The following is a 26138-nucleotide window of genomic DNA, read 5'->3' as shown; positions in this document are numbered from 1 at the left end:
CCTTTCGCTGTTCAATTAGCACTTTTACTGCTAGGAATGTAACGTCTTAGTGCAGCTCATAAGCGATTACTTTAATTGTCTTATCTGACTATAAAAACAATGCATTTCTAATTAAACTGCTGTGCCTGAAATTAGGGGTCTTACAAAAGAAAACAGACGAACAATAATCATCTATAGCAACTCATTTAAAACATACAACAAACACTTCATTGATCAAGTGAATCCTATTAGAGAAGAAAAAGTCAACTTCAACACTCAGAAATCTGTCGTCTGCAGGCACAGCTACGTTACATAACAAAAAGATGAGCTTATAGCACAACTAGACCACATCTATCACTTTGCCTATTCCTTTAAAATCACACGATAAACCAAGTAAGTCAAGTCAATCAGCATTACCTGAAGTAAGAGCTTTTAAACCCTGCATGCTGAGCTACTACCAATAAATGGTCCACTCCACTCACAATGCCTTGAAGCAAAAGATTCATCACAGAGACCAGACAGCAGAGGAGAGGGATAAAGGGGACGTCAGGGGAAGTCATGTGGAATAAGGTCAAGAATGCCATAAGGTATGGAAAGTGCAAATGATGTGAAACCACAAAGCGTTATTCAGCTAACTGCGAGCTCGCAGTCAACTTCAATGATAGCTTCTACAAAATGCGCAATCGCAGCTAGTCTGGACACTATTAACATGCCCAAATGTGAAGACAGATGTCATTAAATAAAAACGGAAATAATTGACAGCTGTTTGAAAAGGGTACTTAGTGTTGTTATGATAATTTCATCCCCAAGAAATTTACAGGCAAAATGCTACATTTTTACTTCCCTCTGCTCTGCTCTGTACACAAGCGGTAACTGCCTGCTGGAACAAAGACATGCCTGTTCACAAACAACACTGCCAAGCTGTTGAGTACATTTTTATAAAGGAATGAACAAAGACTGTTTGAGTGTGGCAGGAACAGAAATGAGTGCCGCTACAGAGAGGATGGCAAAGCACGAATCGGCCCTTTTGATTCCAGAAAATGTCTCAAAGAGTGTTTAGGCTACTTCATAGGAACAATCAACTGGTACTTGTGTCAAATTCCAAAAGAGATGATGACAATGTTTCGTCAAAGGTGGAAAAGGTGTCCACTCAAGTACTGTACTACGTAGGTACAAATTGGAAGTTTTGGATTGACTGGTTGATGGTAATCTTGAGACACTCCAAACTTTGTTGTAGCTTGTCACTAGGGTGGTACCATCAAATGGGAAGGGAGCCTCTAAAGGCAAATATGCAATGCAGAATGATCCAAACTTTCAAGGAAATATCTTAAATGAAAACTTTTAAAATCACTGTAACGCTTGACGAGAGTTGACAGATGTCAATTCACCACAACTAGTTTTCTGTTGTCTTTTTAGGGCAATTTTGCTACACCTATCCCAAAAAATGAACACACTTGCATCAACAAAAAAATTCAATCAATTTCTCTCGGAAGAATTTCAGGCCCAACATAGCAGAAGGGCTTTTGTTTGACTGGAACATTGTTCTACTTGTCATTGACAACATGCAACTTTTATAGCTCAGGAACATATCTTTTTGGCTTTTTTTTTTCCTTCTGAAAACTCAAGAGTCCACTAATGAAGCACATTTGAATACATTTTTCCTTGAGGGAGTCAGAGGGACAAAAACCCACTACCGGTATATGAACACCTATCACAACTAAAAATGAGACTAAAATGCAAATGTATGCGCAGAATCACAATGTGCCAATATGGATGTGATACTTTTGATGAATATCATCCACAGGCAGCGAGTGACTGATGGGCAAACAATTTAAACTGAACTTTAAAAAACACGGCCACAAACACAACGCCCTAAACTCAGAACATACCATCTTTTTTTGTATCCAAGGAAATACCATTCTATATTTGGTGAATCCCAAAAGAAACGAGTGACAAATAGGAACGTTGCAGTCTTTGAAATGTTGCCAAAGGATATTACTGCATTTTTATGGACCAAAAAGCCACATTTGAGTGTCAAGCTTCAGCATTCAGCGCTTGTCCTCTCCTGTTTATTGGTTATTGGGCAGCCGCAGCATATAAATCTTTATGACATATCAGATAAAAACTCTCTTGGCTTTGCAAAGTGTTGTTTGAATACACAGTGTGGACTGAGCAAGGCATGAAAAAGAGACTTTTAAAGAGATCTCAAACTGACTGGTATTCCTTTCATGATCAAGGCACGATGCGAGTCAGCTGCTTTAGATCAACAAGCATTCAGAGGTGGTGAGGACACAAAATAGCTGCGAGTCAAGCTGTAGCACATGTACGGAATGTCAAGAGCGTGCTATGGGGAGCTGTTGGAGACGGCAGCCGCTGGTGGTTCGGCTGCTGTTTCACGGCGGTGTGAGGCAAGCGGCTTCACAGATACAAACTGTGGACATTCCTCAAACCTCACAGCAATCTCTGAAATTTCCTCTTATCCTGTCTATCCTTCTCTACACCATTTCCGTTCCTCCTTTGCTCTTTCTACTAGAGTAAATGTGCACCATGTGTTCTTCATTGGGGGTCGAGGAAAAAGTGTGTGTGTTGGGGGGGCTGCGTAGAGTGTGTGTGTGAATACGATACCACAGTAAATCTTTGTTTCCACAGCAATAGCCACCTTCTCTCCTGCTGTATCTCAAGCCTTTTTTTTATTGACATGACACACACTGGGCAAGCTGCAAATTACCCTGAGTTGAGCTGAGAAGCCACAAAGGAGAAGGAGGAGGAAGAGACGGGTTGAGAATGCAAAGGAGACGAGGAGAGGAATGGAGAAATGTGAAGTGGGTGAAGACAAGGACGTGGTGTAAAATTAGCCAACTGTTTTTAGAGCAGAGGCCAATCCAATTAAAGCTTGACCAATCCACGCAAATGTGTTTAGTGTCTGGTTACTACACGCAGCTCTTGGTGGCCAAGCAAGGATAAGCGCTCATTTAAATACTACAATAGAATAGAGCCAAAATTAGGAAAAAAATAGTGACTGTAAAAAAGGGATGGAATGAAACAGTAAATTAATTACCACCATATTAGGAAATTGTTCAAGGACTTACAAACACGTTGGCATGTCTATAAATTAGCCACCCCAGTAGTGGCACATGCAGAACCTGATTTAAAATGGCCGTCATTGTGAGACACTGAAAATATGGCTCCTTTATTTTTTAAGTTGTTTTCATACATATTCCTGTGTTTTATGTGCATGTTTTGTCCCCTCACAAAGAACATCCACATTGAACGTGTCGCAAAAACATTTACGCCTTTGATGTGGCAAGAAGCAGTTCCAAGTGTTCACGCCTCGAAACATCTTGATATACTGTACATAAAACTTTCGGACTTGAGAAAAGAACATTGTAAATGATATGGCTTAAGAAAACTACAAGGTGCAAGAGTGAGCATGAACCTTCACAAACGGAATAATTTAGCAGTAGTGGCTATTGATTGAGCTTTCTAAAAAGTCTTGTGAAAATGCCCCCTGGCCTCAAACCACCCAACCCCCAGCGTTCACAAGCAGCACCCACCACGCCCCATTTGGGAAAGGCAATCACCACGCTAATACTAAAAAATAATACGACTGGGTGGGCAACTTGTTTTCATAGCAGCACTTAACTAACACAAATAGAGGGCAGTAAAGGTAAAAATATATGTATATGATTGAGGGAATGTGTAAGAATGGGTTTTGTTATCAAGCCTACAAGGTGAGCTAAAAAAAGAGCCTTTTCCACCTACTGTGGCTGAGCTGTGCTCTTATCTCCACATTGCCATTTGTACCGCTTTATTTATTCATCATGGTGCTCTTGTGAACAATCAATCGAACTCTTCTCCCCAAAGAGACAGAGCCCTGAAGCTGTCTAAGAGATACAGTATGTGAGGGGCTTCATTGGATCTGGAAAATGCACCAAGCTTGCAAGATGACACCCGCCTTGTCCGTCTAGTAGAATGTGTGTGCGTTGGCACATGTTGCCGAAAAACATTGCCTCCGCTAAATGACCCAGTGTTATTATAAGAGCTGCATTAATGGCTTCATCTCAATGAAATATCAAGAGGGAAGAAGGCGATGGCAAAAGCATGCACAACCGGTGTGGTGCTTACCGCACAGAGGGGAATTAATCATAACTGTCATAATGGAGAAAGTCCCGGATAGTGGAAATAAGTGTTAAACTCCCAAGGTCGAGTCACAGCTAATAATATGGGGAGAATGAATGGGACTATTTGTCAAACAGCTGACTATAAAGGGAAAAAAATACTTCACGTGTTAACCTGCTGTGGCCTATCAAAGGTAATGACTACAACCATTTTTGTGCAGTTTTCCTTTTGAAGTTAAGTGACAACGAAGGGCTAGCGTGTTTGGTAGCTGTTGCTGTATGCGTCTATTGCTTTAAGGCTGCCGCTGTTACTCAATGGGGAACATTAAAGGCAGAATGCTTCAATCAAACAGCTTGCAGCAGGCTCAGCTGGCTGGCCATGTCTACACAGGCGAGATGCCCTTGTCAAAGCTGCTTCCTCTCAGAGAGAGCAGCTACAAGCAGGCACTCCAAGACAGCTCCATACACACACACACACACACGCGCACACAAAATTGAGAAAGCTGCAAATGTTCTCGCCTGCGAAATCTAGCGGCTCGCTTACAGCAGCTGAGTGGACCAGGGAATTAAAAGAGGAGCGCAGCGATTCTCTCTCATGCACGCTCACGCATGCACGCACACACAGGAGATTGCACCTAATGACTGCTGCGCCCCTTTCTCAGGAGAAGGCAGCGGCTGCTGCTCCACTTGATAAATATTAACAAGAAGTACGACTGATGGCGGTGCTCACTGATCCATAATTGCATTTCAAAATGTTCAGTGAGCGAGGGCGGGGGATAAAAACAGGGAACGCAGCCCTCGGAAGTGACAAGTGATGCCTGTCAAGTGAGTCCCTTACCATCATGTCAATGGAAGAGAGAATTTGATGAAAAAAAGCAAAGATGGCACATTGTAGTGCAAACATTTATCACACATAAAGATAAAACGGATCCATGGAGGTTGAATCAAAAAGATAACACGACGAGTCATACATAAAGGCCACAATATCCAACCTAATTAACTAGAGGACATCATTGCTTAGCTAATTTTCAGCACTTTGAATTCCATTATGGCTGCATGCAAGGTCCTCAAAAAAACTAACAATCCAACATATTTGTGTCTTCATCCAACATAAAGAAGATTGGAAGAATGGAAGAAACACCAGTCAACGGTTTTGTGAGATATGCTTCATTTGTGTGTAGAGAAAGTATATATAGCCAGTCCAAACAAACCACAACGAGGTCACAATTGTACTCTGAAACAAGCAAAAATGAGAAAGTATGTGATGAAATGTTGTTCTGTTGTCCAATGTGAGGAGTGACACTGCAGTCATACAAGGGGGCCACTAGAGGGCTGGAATTCCAAAGTCTTTGTTTAAAATTGACTGGTAAAATACAAGGCAATCTCTTTTCTATTTACAAACTATAATATAATACAATTGAGGACAAAATAAAATGACTCTATTCATCGTCTTATATTATCAATGGTTTAGAGAACATGGTGCTTAATTTGCCAACTTTTCATCATAATGGAAAAATTACATTATCTGCTTCTCTGTAAATAACCATATAATCACTCAACTCTTAATTGAGTGCAAAGAATCATAAGCAATATATCCTTGTTACCTTATAAGATATGTTCGATTAATGATAAACACCGGGGCATGTGGTATAAGACATAAACATGTTCAGTTCATATCTTATCAAGGGCAATAATACACTATAGCACAAGACATCTGCTCATTCTGTGCAATGCAACAAGACATAGATATAGGAGTTCAGAACATTATCCCATCCCATTAAAACATTTCATTTAAAAAAAGGGAATTAATTGATTAATTAATGAATTAATTAATGATGAATTAATTGAATTATTCGCCAAAGGCTAAAAATAATAATTAACAATGCCAACAGTGTTATGTACACACACTTCAAGTGAAAACGTCTGCTTCCATGTGATCAGTGAGGTCAACTATCAGTGGTTTAAAATTACAGCAAGTGGCGGCATAACCTTATAGTTTTTATTTATTTATTTATTTACAATCTATATTTGATGAGCCTAATGCACTTAGCTTGCTGTGGTGTTTAGACATGATTAGGCATGTCATGCTGCTTGTATTCTAAAGTGTATTTGCCTGATTTAATACTGCATATGCAAGTCACAGCACAGAAAAATGTGCCACCATATCTGCAAAGCTGACCATTGTATCAAAGCAGCCATCTTTCTCCCTCTACCTCGATTGTCTCCTCAGTCTCCATTTCTCTCTCAATCTCATCTGTCTGTTTCTACGCCCCCCACCCCCCCCCATCTTCCTCGCTCCTCTTTATCTACCGTCACTCACCTACCTCCTCCCATCCAATGTACTCGTCATTGTGTCCACGTCCTCAACACCCATTGACCCCCACCTCCAGCACCTCCTCTGCTTGTATCTAACCTCATTTGCTGTTATTGGCCAAGTCTGCTGCGTTCAATCCCCGCTGCCCCCCCCCCCCCCCCCCCCTGTTCCTTCCCCACCGCATCCTTGTACCCCACCCTATCTTGCCTATGAAGCGATTGCAGTGTTTCTCCCTCCAGGAACAGGGGAAGTATGCCAATACATACACCCACACACAGTCTCCCTTCCCCTGTTTAATTACACAACCGCGTTCGATACGATTTTTGATGCCAGCAGTCCAATTTTACCATCGCAAGGTGGAGGGCCTTTGTGTGTGTTAATAGATACACCACCGTATTTGTACGTTTAAAAGCATTTCTTGTGAAAATTCACTGATAGGAGTGTGTTGCTACTGTAAAGGCTTTTCTACTTGAGGGTATTACTGTGTACTATTATTGTCCATGATGAGAAATAAAGTGCTTCCATCCTTCATCACAATGCTATTATTAATCATCAGTAATCTAAACGGAGGATATTTTTGCTTATTATATTCTCTCAATGGACAATTTAAATTACACACATTCTGGTGTGGATGTGGCTCATAGCTGACATCTTATTGTTCTTTTGTCAGCAAACTAGGTGAGACAGTGCCTCTGCTGGTTGCAGCAAAGAAGTGCACTCTAGTTTGTCTCAATTGTTTTAAGATGCATTTAGAACCAACTCCACACAATCAACATTATCTTAATGATAAATTAATTCGATTACTAAGCTCATCCAGTACATAAATATTTGTCCTGCTGTTTCAGTTTCTTAGTTTTACTACTCACAACTGAATAATAGTTCATAATAGTTAAGATGTCTTTAGCCACTAGGGCTGCGCCTTCTGAGCAGACATTTTATCAGGGAGAGAGCGAAATGAGGTCTATATAGCTTGATCGATGTGTCAGAGAGATTGCTGTTAGCACTGCAGTGGCAGCCGGTGACTAAACAAACAAGGGAAGATGATTGCCCTACGTTGCAGGATTTATTTTTGCATATGCTACTGTTGGCAGTCTGCTTGCTCTGCTTGTGTTTAAGTGTGTGAGTAACATGGAATGACAAGCCAGTGAATCATCTCAAAGTCTCCTCTGAGTGAAATACAGAAAAAGAAAGGGATAGGCTTCAATCAAGACAGCAACCGAGAGTGTGATGGCTGCATTTGGTATTTCTGCACACTAATTGGATTCACAGGTCATTAGCTAAAATACACAAGTGGGACAGTTCCAGGCTTGAGACCCGAGGCAGGATGGAGAGATGCGGAAAGGCAGAGGGCAAGGGATATTGATAAGGTTGTTTGGTTGAGGAGGGGGCACAATAAAATGTCGGCTGCGCATTGAAAGCTTCACAAAAAGGGTGCGGGGATGACGATCAATAGTTTACCCAGCATGAAAAGAAGTGGAGGCCAGAGGCAGATGCAGGGAAGAATGAGAAGATGGGAAATAAATTCTAATGAGAGCTCACCTCCATGTAGCTTGTGGTCTGCTCTTTTCAGTATGTGGTGGCAAAAGCAGGAAATAAAGAACACTAAGTGCAACAATAGACTAACACAAGAGATTCCCTTACCCCCCGAGGGAAAATTGTGTGGCCCACTTTTGTGTTCAGGGGTGCATTTCGACTTTGCAAGGGAGAAGAACAATTACTACCTAAATTATCTAATATCCTCGGAAGACTATTTTGTAAACAGAGCTTTTTCAGTGCTGTTTTATACCTGTTTATATTAGACCGGCTTTTGTGGTGTGGAGCCAGCCAAAGCTAAAAAACACATGTTTGGGAAAGCCAGCAGGGCTTGTTGTTGCGTAGAAACTACAAGATACAGTCTGTTCAAACACATACAAGCATGCAGATGGTTGTTCATTAATTACAGGTGGACATTGGGGGGGGGGGGGGTGTTGACAGGGCATGACACAGATGTAGAGCGAGAGAGAAGAGCAAGAGCAAGGTCAGCTAGAGGATCTGAGGTTGTTGTTTTTTTTACCCCCCTCTTTCTAGAACTCTATCATTTCTATATAGTCTGTCTCTTCTGGTACTTTTTGGTCAAGGTGGGGAGTGTTTGTGTGTACAAGCTGGAATCTGATCAAAGGCCTGCTGTTGAGGGGCCAAACTGCCACACTTCAAGGCCTGCTCATTTAAAAAAAAAAAAGGGGGGGGGGGATCCATCCACATGAAATTGACCTTCACTATAAAAAAATATTCACACAGAACTACTAGCACGAATACACAACACACACATTCATACCAATCTCAATAAGGATACATACATTTGCAAAACTAGTGTGTGTGCACACGCACGTGTTTGTGTGTATGTGTGTGTGTGTGGGGGGGGTGGCTCTCAGCTGTCCTCCCATCATCACCCTGACTTTTGGTAGCCATTATTTGGGTCCCCTGGGGGTCGGCCGACACCAACCAAGCCCTCAATAGTCTGTTGAAGCCAGCCGCTAATAGTAAAGACAGCTAACAGCGCAATGGCAGCAGCAAGTCTAGATACATTCTTCTTTTGAAGACACACATCTGTGCAATATTGCACTTCCACCCGATTGTGAAGTTCAACTGCACAACTCAACATGCAGCCGCTCCTTGGATTTTGGTAGTTACGTTACGCTCAAGCACCTCAGAGCATAAGTGTGCGCACACACAAAAAAACAAGACAGACAGGAGGGAATTAAACTACTCACCAGTTTGAACTCTTGAATGCTACAAATGAAGTAGGGAGTGTTGGGCCGGCGACTCTCAATGTACACACAATCTGAAAGAAAAAATAAACGCGTTAGTGTGAAGAAGTTGGCGCTTCCTGAGGCATCTGTGCTTTGATGCAGCCAAGCTCAGGCACAAATTATTTGGAGTGTTGTTACCTCTGCTGAAAAGACATTTTTTCTTTCTCATTGAGTCAAATTCAATTGGAATGCGAGTAATAGGATTAAGTACTTTTGGAGCGCTACAAGGTTGCCTTTCCAAAGCAAACATTACACCCAAGGGGAATTATGCCATTGTTCCACTCCATTTATACATCAGTGCGCAATACTGGAGTAAACCCTGACCCACCACACCCCCACCCCTCCCAACTTAACCTGGTTTGGCAACTTTTACATTCTTTGCTGGAATAAGGAAATCCATGCGCTGCCAAATGAAATAACCCTCACAGATATAAAACGCAATTCTTTCACAAAGTGTGCAAGGAGGTGGGCCCGCTGGTATGGCCGGGTCGTGAACCACAGCCCCCCTCTTCCCCTCAGCAGAACAAAAACATTCATGCTGCAGCAGACAAAATACAGCTTAAGACCACTTGAGAAAGGAACAGAGGACAAATTTGAGGCTGGGGGTGCGTGGGGCTAATGGCGGCTGCTCCACCTGGTGCAGTCCTTGCACTGCACATGCTAGAAAAATGTGCTGAAGTCAAAATGGGCAGCTGTCTCTATTAGGGATGAGGCATTTGACAACACTTGATTCATAGATGGTTATTTTTTTTTAAATACAATGTCACTCAACATTGTTATTTCCTTCTTTAGACCACAAAATAGTGTAAAATGACTCAACAGAATCTTTGGTGGTTGCAGCGCACACATATTACACAAATGCCGGAATAAAAAAAAAAACCCAAGCCTAGTTTTCAACAAAGCACATCCCAAAATGGGATCTTATTCCATGATGAATCTAATCCCAATTTATAGCAAGATGCTTTTGATTGTTGACAAAGTAGATTTGGCTATATGCAGGTTTGTTGCCCCATGTTCTCACATCGTAACACTACATTCACCCACACACACAAAGCTCCATCGTAAGACCATATTTTAATAGGCTACAGTCAGTCATAAAGTGCCAGTATTGTTGTTACTCCATGACTCCAGGCTTTCGCTCACATAAGGTGTGGGGCAAGCATTTTCTGTGACACGCGGTCCCTGTTATTTATATGTTTGTGTCAGCTGAGTTATTGATCTAGCTGTGGTTTATCTTACTGCTTGCAAAGGGGAAAAAGGGGTGGCAAAAGATATTTAATGGCCCTTACAGCCAAGAGCCCATTTGTAGAGGTGCGGCTGTCTATATACAAGAGCCCCTGTGACATCACTGGCTTTGTTTTGAGACTGTGTGTGTATGTGCATGTGTTTGTAACCCCAGGGTGGGCTTGTTATCTGCTAAGGGGTGAATGAGCTGTTTGGAAGAGGGGAGGTGGTGGGGGGGTTATAAGAGGGAGGAGGGGGTTATCACCCTCGCTGGCTCTGAGTGATGCATTATATATCTCTCTCAATGCTACCCGCTACTCGCCTCCCCCCAAAAGCTCTTCCTTCTTTACTCCCAACTCTCCGCCATCCCAGGAAGTCATTTACAAGATAGCATGAATGAAAATATCCATCAGTACTACTGTGCGATCTGTGAGTGACACAGTGTCTGAGCATGTTGAGAGAGGCGGCCAAACGAGCAAGATGGAGGGAGGGGAGCGGCGACAAGGGGAGAGCGGAGAACAAAAGAAGACTAATCTGAGCGAGATGACATGTAACTGAGAAGTCAAATCGGGGGAATTAGGGTTTAGTGTCCCTTCACCTCATCCGCACATTCATTTCGAGGGGCCAGATCAGCTGTCTATGGCGAGATCACATCAACAGGCATAAAAACCAGACAGTGAGAGTGAAAAAATTTAGCGGTAGAGAGGGAGAGGGAGAGTGGGGGCTTCGATCACAGACAGCATTTGAGCCCATTGTTTGAATGTTAAATGCATATTGTGAATTCATTCCCTCTGCTACATTCAGTACACTTTTTTTTAGTGCTGCTATAAAACCTATTTCTATGTAAAAGTGTTCTCCATCTGTACTATAAGCAGAGAAGTGGAAAGGGGAGGGACTTTGGGTTTAAGCAGTGTTGGGTGGGGGGTCTACGTATGAGGGGGAGGGGTTGTTTTTTCTTTTATTTTGGGGGGTTGAAGTGTGTGCTGTAGGAAGTGAGAACCACAGCAGGGACTATGTAGTCAAGTGCTCTCACTTCCTCAGTAGCCATTAGTTTGCTTTCTTTTACTTGCCTCCACCCTACAATAAAACTGCTGACCAGCAGCATTCAACCAGGCGGGTTAACAAACTTTCAAAACTTGGAGATAAATAATCATGACACTACATAGAACTGAAAACTGGCCAGCGCTTCCCTAATTACATTGTCACTCCTGAGATCAGATGCCAGGATATTCAATGTATTACTGTGACGCACACGCAACAATTTTCTCTGCATGGCTCATTGTTCAGCGAGCCTTTCTCTTACGGCTGCCAGGCGTGCCTAATCTAAAACACACCTCGTCTCAGCTAAAGAGCTGCGTCCTACTCTCTCTGTTACAGAGCAAATAAGATGCTGTTTAATTTGCTGCAACGTTCCAGGGGAGGGGGGAGGGGTTGCTCTTTTTACAAAGGAGCAAGATAGGGTTTCTACAACACAAGCAGAAAAACTGCAATGCAATAAAAAAATGAATACGTTCATTAAAAAAAAAAAAGACAAAAAGACGCATGTCACAGTTTAATGGCAATAGTTATTTAAACGATGCAAAGAGCCGAACAGATGCAAAATAGGGGTTGATTCAAGACTGGCCTTTTGCAGAAGTCAACTACCTACATAAGCTGGAGCTCGGTGGCTACCCAAGCATGTGTTCAAACGTGGACGGTGAAAAGCACCAAATGATATCTGTTCCATTTTCCACTACACATTCGATCTTGGTTCATTTGGCGTTCACGTTGACGGGCTTCTTTAACAATACACCCAGTAAAAAGAATACACGTTCATTTGCAATGAACCAAGCCTGTCAAATGTTAACACACCCAATAAAGATGAGAAATGTTCAACTAATGCTGCATGGAAAATTACATGACAATGGCACATAAAATTTGCATGTGAGACAAAAGTGAATCTGAAAATAAATGGAATAAACGTCCAACTAATGTCCAACCGTGAGCTAAGCCATTGTGTTGCTGTGATCTGTCCTGGCTTGGCGTCTTCCTATCGACACACTGGCGCATTTATCCAGTTGAAACCAGTTAAGACCATCAGGTCACACATTTTCACATGGGCTAGGCTGAGCTGCCCACAAGACAGTATAAGAGAAGAGTCCATTTTTGAATAGATTAGACCTTCTTCCGCATCCAGGAGAAAAAGCTGCACAGCTGTGTACTCCATCTTTCTGGCATCCACTGGTTGTTATTATCAGTATAGTGAACGTTTCCATTAGACACATCCCATTCGCTAAACGAGCCCCTGCGGCATTTTCACAAAATTGTCTGTCAATGGCGAATATGTGTGTGCGTGTGTGTGTATATGAGTCTGTACTTCTGTCACGCAAGCCACCGGAAATACTCAAACCAGAGGTAAACAAACATGACGACGCAGCAAAGAACCACATTTTTGGAGTGTCGAGGAAACCGTCTATTTAGTATGGTGAACGACATGAATATAATGTCTCTTATTGATCGTAAACCGAATATTGACTGCATATAAATGTAGTCTATGAAAGGCTTGGCATGAAGGCTTCCTGAAACAAGTGTAGAGAAAATAACAGCCTCAAGATGAATATAGAGCACAGCATCTTAATGAGGAGAATAGTGTCTGCCATTGCTTTAGTAGTCTATAATATAGGTGATCCAATCTTGTTGTTGCGCTTCTTCATCGCAGATTAAGTGCTGTCCCAGGGCAAACATACAAAATGAAAAAAAAAATCATCCTGACTGTTAATTTGTGGTTGTCAGCAACACTATGAATCAAAATCTGCAATCTAACATCAAGCATGTTTTTGTTCCCTTGACAAATATTTAGTTTGGACAGCAGGCAGAAAGCCAGCGAAAAGGATGTGTTTATAAACTCCATTTCTGCCTCATGCCACTTCCTGCTGGGTTATCCCAGTGGGGTGGCCTGAGAGGTAATGAAGGCCTGGAGGTGCACAGACACTTGATTCCTCAACTCTCCTTTTTCTCTCCCCCTTAGCACCTGCCCAACAGTTCTTCCTTGTTCTGACTGGAAAAGCAGTGGGAAATACCTAGCAGGCCAAACTGTCAGCCCCCTTGCAACAGGGCAGGCCTACAGCTGACTGAGCTCCTAAGGGAGAACAGAGGCTCTTTGACACCCACCCCCTCTTTTCCGCTCAGCAAACCCACGCTTTCTCATTTAACAGGCGGCAGGTGGTTGAATTTCTCTAAAAAGCTCTTTCCCCAGAGTCTCCAGCTTGGGGAGACGTGCGGGAGAAGACAAGGATTTAAAAAATACATCTATGCAGTTTAGGGACAAGCTACACACTGTTGTGTTTCAATACAAGATGACTTGAAGGGCTTGTCCCCCTTGTTAGCCTGACAAAAAAAAAAAGAGAGCTGATCAACAGCTTGACTCGAAATTTGCTGTGCATATCTGGCGCTAGGCCCAAATGGTGTCCTGGCTAATTAAAAAGTGGCCTTTCACATACTGAACCACACTACAATGGCTCTTTAAGAGGAATCCATACTCGGGTTTTAAATACAGATACAGTATTTTGTTGATTGTTTATGAGGTACTGAAACAAGATCAGAAGTATCTTGGTGTTGTTTGATTGCTAGAAAGAAATTGTGCAGAACAACTTGAATAAGGATATTGTTTCAAATTGAGAGTGCAGAAACATACATTATTCAGTTACTTATTTGGTCCATTACGTGAGAAAAAGAGCAAAAATGCCGATCATTGTTTTCCAAAGTAAAAGCAAACATTTTATTTTGATTCATGACAAAAATAACCAGTCTGTTTTCAAGGAGGACAACATAGATTGGCTAATAGTTACCAGGGCTGGGTATTGCCAACAACCTCACGATACAATGCGTTATCACAATGCAGGGGTCGCGATACGATATGTATCGCGATACACGTCGTGTACCACGATACATGGCCTTCAAGGCGATACATATCCCGATATTTTACAATACTTGACATAAATTTTTTAAAACAGCCAAATGATATCTTTATTATGCTGGATGTTTTCTTCTTCTAATGATTTTATTTATTTTTTTTTCTACAGAAGAGCTCAGTATTGTTCATTCGATTTGACATCATCATTGCTCTCCTTTTTTTAAAAAAAAAAAACCCAACAAATCAATTAAAAAAATTTTAATAAATGTTTTTTTTTCCCTCTTTTTTTTTTAAAAATACATATACATATATATACACATATATATATATATATACATATATATATATACTTTTTTTTTTGTATGTGGGTGAGAATGTGTATGTGCGTGTGTGTGTGTGTGCGTGCGTGCGTGTGTGTATTCATCAGTTCACCTAAAGCCCATTAAAAAAAATCCCATACTAATAATATAATATAATAATAAATTGCCAAATGCAGAAACATCAATGTAAGTTATCACGATGTAGTGGCTCTCGCTAACAGACAGAATTAAGTAACCGGAATTAGGTTAAAAAATTCTATATACGTAGACCATGTTTCTATAAATTTTGATATTTGGTTTTTATTTGAGGCAGATATTTTTTCCATTAAAATGTGATTTATGAGGAGGTTAGACCATTGGTCGATATTCAGAGTTTGTTTATTTTTCCAGTTAACAAGAATTGTTTTTTTAGCGATAGTAAGGGCTACAAGTGTAGATTGAAATTGTTTATGTGGTAAGTCAGTTGTTGTTAGGTCACCTAGCAAACACAAGTTTGGAGATAAAGGTATCCTACAGTCCAAAATAGCGGAAAGTTTTTCTAAGACTTTAGTCCAGAAATACATAACCGGAGTACATAACCATAAAGCATGAACATAAGTGTCTGTAGTGTTTTGTAAGCATTGGAGACAAATGTCGGAGTCTGAGAGTCCCATTTTCTTCATCATATATTGAGTAATGTATGTTCTGTGAATAATTTTATATTGGATAAGTTGTAAATTTGTGTGTTTTGTCATTTTAAATGCGTTTTCACAAACTTGAATCCAAAAGTCAGGTTCCGGTGCTATAGACAAGTCTGTCTCCCATTTCGAGATGGGTAAAGACATTTTATCAGTATATGAAAGTAACTTATATATTTTTGAAAGTTTTTTTGTTGTCGGAGAAAGCTTGTTAATATCTTTAGCTAAAACAGGCGGTTGGAGCGTACCCCGAAGTGTTGGAATTTTTTTCTTTATCATATTTTTAACTTGTAGATAATGTAAAAAATTTCCGTTTTTTATATTGTATTTTTGGAGCAAGGATGTATATAATATAAACATATTATCTGAGAAGAGATGGTGGAGATGTGTAATTCCTTTCTGCTCCCACACAGCTAAATGAAACGGTTGGTTGTTAAGTTGAAAGTCGGGGTTATGCCATAGGGGAGAAAGTCCACAGGGCTCCACTTGGGCTTTTGTCAATTCTAGTGCCTTCCACCAGGCAGTCACGGTGGCGGAAATCATTGGGTTTTTAAAACAATTATGGCGCTTAATTGATGTTGTAATAAAGAGTAAATCTCGAAGTCTGAGGTTATTACAATCCTTCTGTTCTAGTTCCAACCAACAGTTAGTGTCTCTGTTGGGTTGTGCCCATAGAACGATATATTGTAGCTGGTTAGCTATATAGTAGTACATAAAATTTGGTGCCTCTAGACCACCTTTGGATTTGCTTTTCTGTAGATAGTAGATAGACTAATCTTTGCTTTTTTTTTATTCCAGTAAAATTTTGTTACGGCTGAGTCCAACAAATGGAACCATTTAGCCGTAGGTTTAAATGGAATCATTGAGAAAAAATTGTTTATTTTAGGTAAAACTTTCATTTTAATGGTGGCTATTCGTCCAATTAGAGAAATAGGAAGATTATTCCAGCGCTCCAAGTCACTTTAAATGTTATCCAGAAGTGGAGAAAAGTTTAAATGAATTAAATCAGTTAATTTAGGTGAGATTTTTATGCCTAAGTATTTTAAATTACCTATAGGAAATGAGTAGTGTGGGTCCTGGCTTGCAGGGTTCCATGAAAATAGGTAGAAGTGTTGATTTTGTCCAGTTAATAGAATAATCTGATAACTGTGAGAATTTAGTTATTAAATTAAATACTTCCCCTAGCGAAGTAGCCGGCTTTTCTAAATAAAGTAAGATGTCATCGGCATATAGATTAATTTTATGTTCTGTTACCCCAGAGTGAATTCCTTGAATCCTTCTTTCCTGGCGTATGGCTAATGCAAGTGGCTCAATAAATATTGCAAATAATAAAGGGGATAGTGGGCATCCCTGTCTTGTGCCTCTCTGTAAAGTAAAGCTCTGAGATATAATCCCATTAGTAGTAACTGTAGCTTTTGGAGAATCATATAATACTGATACCCAGTGGATAAATGATTTCCCAAAGCCAAATTTATTTAAAACAGCAAAGAGGAAGGACCAGTTAACTTTGTCGAAAGCTTTTTCTGCATCCAATGATATAATAACTGCCTTTTTATCATGCCGCTGTGACATGCTAATAAGGTTAAAGAGCCTCCTAATATTATTAGTAGAGTGCCGATCTTTAATAAAGCCTGTTTGGTCGCTATGAATAATTGTCGAGATTACTGTTTCTAGTCTAGATGTGAAAGCCTTAGTGATAATTTTAATATCAGTATTAATTAGTGAAATCGGACGGTAACTTGATGGAAGGGTGGGGTCTTTTTCTGGCTTTAATAAAAGTTTAATTGCTGCTGTATTCATGTGTGGGCGTATGTAACCATTAGTTTGGATTTATGTTACTACTCTTAAGAATAGTGGAGCAAGAATTAACCAGAAGTGCTTAAAAAATATAGCCGGATAACCATCCGGGCCAGGTGCTTTGCCATTAGGCATACTATCTAGAGCACTGTACAACTCGTTTATAGTAAGTGGCGCATCTAACATGTCTTTATATTCAGTAGTTAACTGAGGTATGTTTAAGCTACTGAGGAAGGCCTCAATATGCTCAGGGTTAGGCTTGTTAGTTTCTAAGTATAGGTTACGATAATAGTTATAAAAAATGTGATTAATTTCTTCTGGTGATTGTGTGCATTCACCAGTTGTCCCTTTAATCGCCGTTATAAGAGACTTTTCCCGATTGCGTTGAAGTTGGTTTGCAAGAAATTTACCTGATTTGTTATTATATTCAAAGTTGTTATATCTCAATTGTTGTATTATAAATTCTGTCTTTTTAGTTAGCATATCGTCTAACTGTATTTTTGTATTTTGTAAGTCAGTCCATATTTGGTTATTTGGGTTTATTGCGTACTCATCCGTCAGTTGTTTAATTTTATCTTCCAAGTCTTTTTCTGATTTTTGATCCTGTTTCTTTTTATAAGATGAATATGATATAATTTTACCTCTAATTACTGCTTTCCCAGTTTCCCAGAGAAGAGATGGCGATAGGTCTGGAGAGTCATTTATTTCCAAAAAGTCTGCCCATTCTTTTCTTATAATTTTGTCAAACTCTGCGTCGTTTAGCAGTGAGATGTTAAACCGCCATGTCGGTGGTGGTTTAAAGGTATAATCAACTTGTAGGGAAAGGGAGACTGGTGCATGGTCGCTAATAATAATAGGATGTATTTTTGTAACAGTTTTATCAGCAATAGAGTTATTTGTAAGAAAATAATCAATTCTTGAAAAAGACCGGTGCACAGCGGAAAAGAAGGTAAATTCCTTCTTCTTCTAATGTTAACAGCTCTTCCGGTTTACCGCTTACGCCATGCCTGGTGGATATGCGTGCACACTGCGCAGCAAGGAGCAGGAGATATATTCCTGTATCGCACACCCCTAATATTTACTGTTGAGAAGCTGAAATTGCGAGCATTTGAACACTGATTAAGTGTTTCACCTCTACAATTGAATGTTGCCATTTTAGGTAAAATAAATTCCAATACAAATTTCAAAACATATTTTTTATTTATTTTTTTTAAACTACATTGTTCAATTCAATTCAATTAAGATGATTGACACAAAAATTATACCGCTCACACCTAAATCATTGGTGGCACATGCTCTGTGTTACTGCCAACAGTTGCTGCCGAGTATAAGGGAGACAAGGATGGTAGAAAAGCCTGGTTCTACAGAACTGTGTGTCAAACATACTCATGCTGCACAGCTTAATGTGTGTGCACATGACACACAGAGTGACACTCCTGAGTTCTGTGGCAGTTGCGGCAAAGAGCACCAGCTGTCCACATGAACTCGCCTCAACTACCGTGGCGCACACAAAGTGTTTTTCTACTGGTGAGCCTGCAATCTCAATCACACATACACACATACTCACGCACACTTTATAAGGAGCTGTCACTACACTAATCTGCCTCTCTCTGAGGGGAATTTGCTAAATTAAATCAATTATTGTCTTTATCCGAGCCAAAGCAAACCCACCCACCACCGCTGTGGCAGCCATGTTGTACGACATACAGCGGGGGAAGAAGTGCAGAGTGAGATGGGGAGGGCAGGTGGTTTCCATTAGCTCTCGCCATTTTAAAGAGAGCGGGCAAAAGGCATTGAGTGAGTTCGGAAGGAAGGAGGCATGCTATGTCGCCTAAATGCATAATTCACAATGCCAAATTGAACAATTCTAGTCCAGCACAACTAGCTAGCTAGCAAGCTAGCTAGAATAACCAAGAAGCATTTCCTTAAGATCTTGGAGATACAAGAACACAATGCTTTCTGAATTCAAGGTGAAGAGAGGCCTTTTGTTCACCTGTAAACCCTATACATCACAGGAAACTGATGGGGTTCCGTACCTCCAACAACGTTAAGAAACACTAGTTTGCACTATATGACATGTACTTGTGAATTTTCCAAATTGGGCACCAGCTTAGTGTGTCCTTATTTTTGTTTGTTTTTGTTTCTTTAGCACCTGTGTGCCTCTGTGCACTACTGCACCACTAATCTTCCTCATGGCTGTCTATATAATCTCAAGAGAGAGAGGATCAATAAACTGAGATTTGCGGGGGTGGCTCTGGAGGTGCCTATAGGAGAAGGCTAAGCCGCAGAACACGGATTGATTTGGCGTCTCTGCTTGCTCTGGGTGGGACCTCTTCTGCCCACTGGCCAAGCATACAGCCAACACAGGACAAAAGTACAAGCGCAACTTCATCTCTTTAAAACTGCAGCAAAGCTGTTGTTCGCTGCACGACTACCTAGCAGCCGATTGCACATCTCCTTCCACCCTTTTCCATCCAGTGAGCTCTAAGCCGCCTGAACCCATCTGAAAGGGATAGAGAGGCTAAGCTGTGCGGGTGGCTGGAGATTGGGACTGGGAAGACTATTTCAATACTAGCTCACCTTATGTGACGACAGAAATGAGTAGTTAATGTAGGTCCAACGATATAAGAAGCAATCGAAACACCATTCGGGGTTGTTTCATGTACAGTGGTTTCTATTTTGTTCCCCTCATCCCAGTAGGAGGCTGTGCAAATCCCTCACCCAGGGTGGTCAGTTTTACATATTGTGTGTCACTAGACGGCTATAAAGGGATTTAACATTTAGTAAAGCATAATCCATCGCAGGCTTTGTGCCTGCCTAAGCTGCGCGCATCAAATCTGATTGCAAGAAGGCTGCTAGCAAGCAGGAGGAGGAAAACACACAGTGCACTCACACACGGAGCTTATCACTTGAACAATAAGCAAAGGAGACAGCAGGAGGTCAGTTACTGAGGTGGAAGATCTTCTGTGTTGACAATAGGTGGTAAATTGCATACTAGTGTAGCGGCTCATCCCTGAACGAAGACAGCCTAGCAACTAGAGTGTGGAAGAGCCAGGGGAGGGGAGGGGGGGGCAAGGTTGTGACAACCAGGCAGCTCTCGACCTGTCAAGCTAATTGAAGAAGAAGACAGGAAACATAAATATTCCCCATCAAGCGGGCAACGGCTCCACTGTTCGCTCAGATGTGGAAATATAAATATTCGGCAGGGCTAATCCACTGAGACGCTCGACTTTGTTTATGTGCCTTTTGAATGTTTCATTGATGTGAGTGACTGCTTACGTTTTTTTCTTTGTCAATCCCCTTCACCCACCCCCACCATCCGCATGGTTGAATTATGAGACAAAGCCTTGGTGCTCTGTCGATTAAACATGGAAAAAGGCTTCAGTGGAGTCCGTGCAGGGAGATGAGAAAAGGGAGCAATAGGCAGGTTTGGTTTCAGTGAGTCTGCTGGTTTAAAGATTTGTTATTGATAGCAGAGAAATCATTCAGCTAACAGTCATGACAGGCTGTTTTACAACATTAACTTGTCACGATTGTGGCTCATGGGAAAAAAAGGAAGAATTGTGATTGCATGGTAATGTGATACAGGACTGCCTAACACACAGCCCCAAGGTCCTTTATCTGTTTAATAAACAATCATTTTACTATTTGACCTTTTGCTTTCAGTTAAATACATGGAAAAGCACAACAGATAGGAAACTATCCGCAGAAAGGAAACTACTAGATGCACACTGAAGACTGGCTGTCTTAAGCATTCAACAAACAAGTACAACTAACTCCGTAGCCCTGTCACGATAACACACATTTTTCCGGATGATGCATTTTCCCATAAATTATCGTGAGAAATTACATGATTTGCTTTTTTTTTTTTTTCTCGCCCCTGATAGAGTGATGATGTTAGAGCTGTAACATCTCTCAAGTACGACGACGGCAGACATTGGGTTGGTTATCTCACCTTATTTATTGTAAACACACAAACAGTTACTGTTTGCCATAGCCGACGGCGAAAGAGAATGATAAAAGCGTTCAGACGGCGAAAGAGAATGAATGATAAAAGCGTTCAACGAAGATACCGACACGGGCAACTAGTCTCCAACATTCACCTCACTCTCAATGCTGCCCGCACTCCAGCGAGTCGCATGATGCATTCACAGACACTCGGAAATAAAACAGCAAACATGCACTAAGCAACACGCACAACCGAGTGCGTTACAGAGCAAATACATAGATAAAAACGTACGTCCTTTTGAAGTGCATTTAAGTACATTTGTGACTAAATTGAGAGTAGACAAGATCACTATTTTAGTGCAGTATTCATACTTGTTTATATATTTGTGTGTTGGTTACACATTAGATTTTTGTAATGAAAAACAGGTAGCTTGGCATCAGAAAAGTTATTTCCAACTGATCTAATCAAAAATTCCCTAAATAAAACCCCAAATAAATAAATAAATCGTATATAATGCACTTGATGTGTTTGTATAAACCTATAGTGATTTAGCAAGCTTTGAGCTCCCTTGATCCGCCAGCATTAGAAGAATAGAACCTGTCTCGGAACGCTGGTCTCACTGTCAATTCTGGCACTCGAAACAGATCACAACAGGCCGGCCAGTCGGCAATTTCTTTTAGTTCTTGAACTTCTTGGTGTGTGTAATAAATGTTCGCAGAAGCAATGGTGCAGAAACAAGCAATGAAAAATAAGAGCACCGTAGACTATAGCTATTAGCCGATGCGCGGCTAGCATTAATGTTACTTGGCTATTATTAGCGCTGCTGCTTTGGCTCACAAATGAGCAGGAGTTGCATGTGCTTATGAAGACCCGATGGGACACATGCAAACTAAACTGTTGAAATGGATTTCACAAGCCGCTCTACCCTCAGTGTTTATGTGTGTGTCTATGTCTGTGTCAGCTCGCACAGCGGCGAGCAGGCTGACATAAGAGGCAACGAAGCAGCGCGAGTGAACGTTGATTTATGTAAACAAACATGCATATAAATGACATTTATCGAGTAAAAAAAAAAACTATAAACTTATCGTGTCCAATTTTTTGTTATCGAGCGATGAGTTGCTATAGTAATTATAGTGACAGGCCTAGATGGCGGTGAAACATGTCAGCCTTCTATAAGGTGAGGCACGACCAGTGTAATATAATTACAGATTACTAGACCTACCATTATATTTAAAAAAATGTATGTTGATGTGACATTTTTTTTGTATATTATTGAAATGAATAGTGTTTTTTTAAACGAACATTGAAAAATCCCAAAATTTCTACACACTGTCCCTTTACGGGAGTAATTTAATTCAAAGGCTTGCGATTTTGCCCAATCCATTCAATACTGCAAAGACCTAAACATTAAAACACCTTCTGGTCTCAGAAGTATAAAGCATACTTTCCAGTGAGCTCGGTGTTTGTATAAAGTCATTAATGTGGCCGCCGCCGTCGCTATTACATCTATTGAAGTACCACTTTGCTTTATTGACTCAGCCTGAGACAAAGTACAGAGAGGGTCAACTTGGAATTGATTGCATGATGCACTGGCCTTTAGCCTGAGGTAGTAGTTGTAATCTGTAAGTAGCAAATTGTAAAGGGCACAGATTTATTAGTTTTAATCTCCAAACCAAGTGTATCAACAACAATGAAGGATAAAAAGAGACCAGAATGCACTGTTACTCTGGTTGTTTCAGATGATCTTTAAAATGGGAGTTTGATGAATGCAGACTGACTGAGCTTGCTACATTTACTCAGAGGCCATGCCAATATGCTGCGCCCCCCTGCTGATAATTAGATTAGACAGGACAAGGACTTACCTCCTGGTCTGTAAACAACATCGTCTTCCGTGATGAAGGACGTGATTTCTCCGTTCTCTGTGCGCTCGTAGCGGGACTTTTTCTTGGGCATCTTCTTCTTGCCCTTCTTGCCGGCATCTTCGGCCGTGCCGCTACCTCCACCTGTGCTGCCGTTGTCGTTGTCCTCATCCTCACTGTGTTCGCTCTCTGCATAGTTCTTGGCGCCACCCTCCAGCGTACAACTGCGCCTGGGCCTTGAGCTCTCGCCCTCACCCCGTTCCCCGTCTTGCCGGCGGGACTTGCCGGACTCCCTCTTGTCCCTATCCCGATCTCTGTCTCTGTCCCGTTCTTTCTCCCGCTCCTTTTCTTTGTCAGCCGTCATGATCCGCCACGTGCCTTCCTCAGTCCTCTCACGGCTGGGCCTCCGTGAAAGGTAGACTGTGAGCCTGGGCTTCAGTCTTCTGAATTTACTAGTCAAATCCAGGGAAAATTTGGCCACACCAACAACCCCAGTGTTTCAGAAAAGCTGGGGGGAAAAGAGGGAGAGAAAAAACAAAACAAGAGTGAGCATCATGTTTGCTGGGCAGAAGTTAATAGTTTGTGCATGAGCAATATAGGATTGCTCCAAGAGGCAAGGGGGCCGGGGAGGCGAGCAACAGTAATTGTTGGCAGCATCCTCCACAATCATTAACACTTGTGAGAGCAGCTTTATCAAGCGGGCAGAACCTTCTAACTTCCTGCTAAAACATTTGCCATCTCTCAACAAGGCATTACGATGTGTACACAGTAAAAGGATGTTGAAAAGAAAGTCAGAAGACAATATAAATGGAGGTCATAGCTGAATAACTAAAACAAAACATGGAGGATAAGGCTAGCAGCCAATAAATGTGTCAGGGGGGCTTTTCAGTATAAACAGCACGGGAGCGAACAGCATGAAGCTCACTGACAGTTTGCTGGCTAGCTTCTTTGCAAACCATCTGTAATGACACCGGACCGAATCGTGTTTGCTGTGTATGTGTGTTTACTCTGGCTTACTGGACTGTGCCTCAATCCAAGCCCTTCGCCACAACCACCGCTGTTGTTAATGTCAAATGACAGGTCCGGAGGGAAGAACGCAGCAATCCAGTGGGTAGGGAAATGGGCCATTTTCAGCTATCCCAAAAACGTCCTTTATGGGACCATAATGAAAGCCTCCAAGTGGGCAAGGTCCTGCGAAGCCTGCTGTGTGTATAACTCTTGCTACTGTACACCTGAAAGCAGGCTCAACACTTAACGCCTTTGTTGCCCTCCCTAACCCCACTGCTACAAATTAACAGGAAATAGTCATTACATTCCCATGCGGGAGAAGGCAGCCCATGTTACCATGGCTGTGATAGCAGAGAGGAGAGACTGGAATGGCAGTCTGTGAGGAAACAAGCATTTACAGTAGGACTTGTGAAATGGGAACCACACAAGAACACACACATCCATACACTCGAGAGGTGTTTGGTGGCGACCATGCTACTAAGCAGCGGGTGCTGTCACTTTGTGAGCAGACACCAACTGACAGGGCAGCTGCTCCTGTTGTCGGCTTGCTAGCAAACACTGGGCCTGATTAAACCGCAGCCTCGTCACAGCCCCATTAATCACCTAATGATGAGTTACCACGGCGACCACTGGGCTGCCAGCCTGTAAGCACGGGGGACACATTAATGTGTGCGCGATATTCAAGGGCTCGGGAGACTTCTGCGCATGTGTGCGACACCTTCAAAACTACCCCTGGGCCCCCTGAAGTGTCCATATCCAGTAGCTTGTCTTGTGAGGTGTGAGGAACATGAAAACACTGATGACGGCTGCATTTGATAGCACAGCTCTAATCCTGGGGGCCGCCAGAATCAGTGTATGAGCTAAGCACCTCTTCTCTCCTCTAATTAGAAACATAAGCCTCTTTCTATGAAAACCAACAATGTTACGATTTGAGGGCTAGGTCTTTCCACTTTGAAGTTGTGGACTCGCTAAATATCTTTACAATCAAGGTGCCATTAGTTTTCATCTGGATTTAATTTGAAAAGATCCAAGTTCTCTGTATTCTGTTACATAGCTCATGGCATCCTCAATGTAACAAAGGCCTCTTTTAGACCAATCCAACATGAGCCAAATGTGACCAACGTCTACCCTCAGGCTCTTGACAGAATATTGTGTAATATAAAAATAAATCTGACCTGGTATATCCAGTTACTTCTACCGTTTATCTGCATTTGTCATTCCTTGTTCTTGCCCCGTGCGCTGATTCGCTAGCTAACAGACAATGGTCCGATGCCGATTGAACGTGTTGAATCTGACAAAAAAAAAATCCTCAGACGCTCCCCAACAGCTGGGACTTCCAACATCGGAGCAACGTATCAAAGCCTTTACACTCAGAGGGAGGGAAAACTGTTTAGTTTGCCGTATTTCAAAAGGTGCTATAAAAGCATTGCTCATCTGAAGCTGCAGCATGAAGTAGCTTGAAAAGAGCAGTTTGAAGCAGACCGCAGTCAAGGTGAGTTAGTGTTAAGATAGAATTGTGAAAAGTCTAACGGAGTGATGGTTCATAGAGCAGGAGAAAGACGTGGAGCAGACGGTGAAGGTGAGCAAGAAGGCTCTCCGCCTACTCGCCAAGAAACAAAGTGCTTTGTGGAAAGCAGCGGCGTGAGGGGGCAGGTGAGTCTTGGAGCTATTACACATCAATCACAGGGCCAGGATCCTTTGAAAGACACCAGCTGTCTTAATGGAAAAGAGAGGGTGGGGGACAGTGGCTGGAGAGGAGTTAAGGGGGTCCCAGCCAACGCTGCCTAATCCACCATTTACATTAGTGCAATGGAGTCAAGGGGTAGCAGCCAGCGGGGCCCAGCTTCAAATACATTTCTCTCTTCCCTGAGTCTTTTCTAAATGAGATCTCTGCCCCAAGACGGTCACGTAGTCTGTGGCCCGATTAAAACAACAACCCCCACAATGGCCACACAGCAGGTTTGTTACAAAACCCGACCATCCCCCAGTTTCTCTTAAGCATTCTTTAAACAAAGCCATGTTTTATTCATTAACTCTGTCATTAAAATGAGTTAATGACATTTTAACCCAAGCCTGTCTACAAATATACACTGTCTGGGAGTGTTTGTTTTTAAACTTTACCTGTAGGCAGAGGGAGTAACTAAAAAGAGAAAACCTAAAATAGCTGCAATGCACTTAGTTATGGAGGAAAACTTCTACCGTCATTATGGAA

The 26138-nt window shown here is 41.7% G+C and overlaps 1 protein-coding gene across 4 annotated transcripts in view; it reads right to left on the bottom strand.

Annotated features, from left to right (window-relative positions):
- rerea (arginine-glutamic acid dipeptide (RE) repeats a) overlaps window positions 1-26138 on the bottom strand; it is a 169266-nt gene that overhangs the window by 54274 nt on the left and 88854 nt on the right. For all 4 annotated transcript variants that reach the window (XM_077545677.1, XM_077545676.1, XM_077545671.1 and 1 more), the window contains 2 exons: window positions 22922-23426; window positions 9162-9232 (listed from right to left, as the gene is read on the bottom strand). In XM_077545677.1, coding sequence (XP_077401803.1) covers window positions 9162-9232; window positions 22922-23282 — 432 coding nt within the window. In that variant the 5' untranslated portion in view covers window positions 23283-23426. The remainder of the gene's footprint in view (window positions 1-9161; window positions 9233-22921; window positions 23427-26138) is intronic.

The sequence above is a fragment of the Vanacampus margaritifer genome, chromosome 1 (genome assembly GCF_051991255.1).
Source record: "Vanacampus margaritifer isolate UIUO_Vmar chromosome 1, RoL_Vmar_1.0, whole genome shotgun sequence".
Classification (NCBI taxonomy): Eukaryota; Metazoa; Chordata; class Actinopteri; order Syngnathiformes; family Syngnathidae; genus Vanacampus; species Vanacampus margaritifer.
Note: the sequence above shows the minus strand (reverse complement) of the source record. Positions and strands in the feature narration are given on the sequence as shown.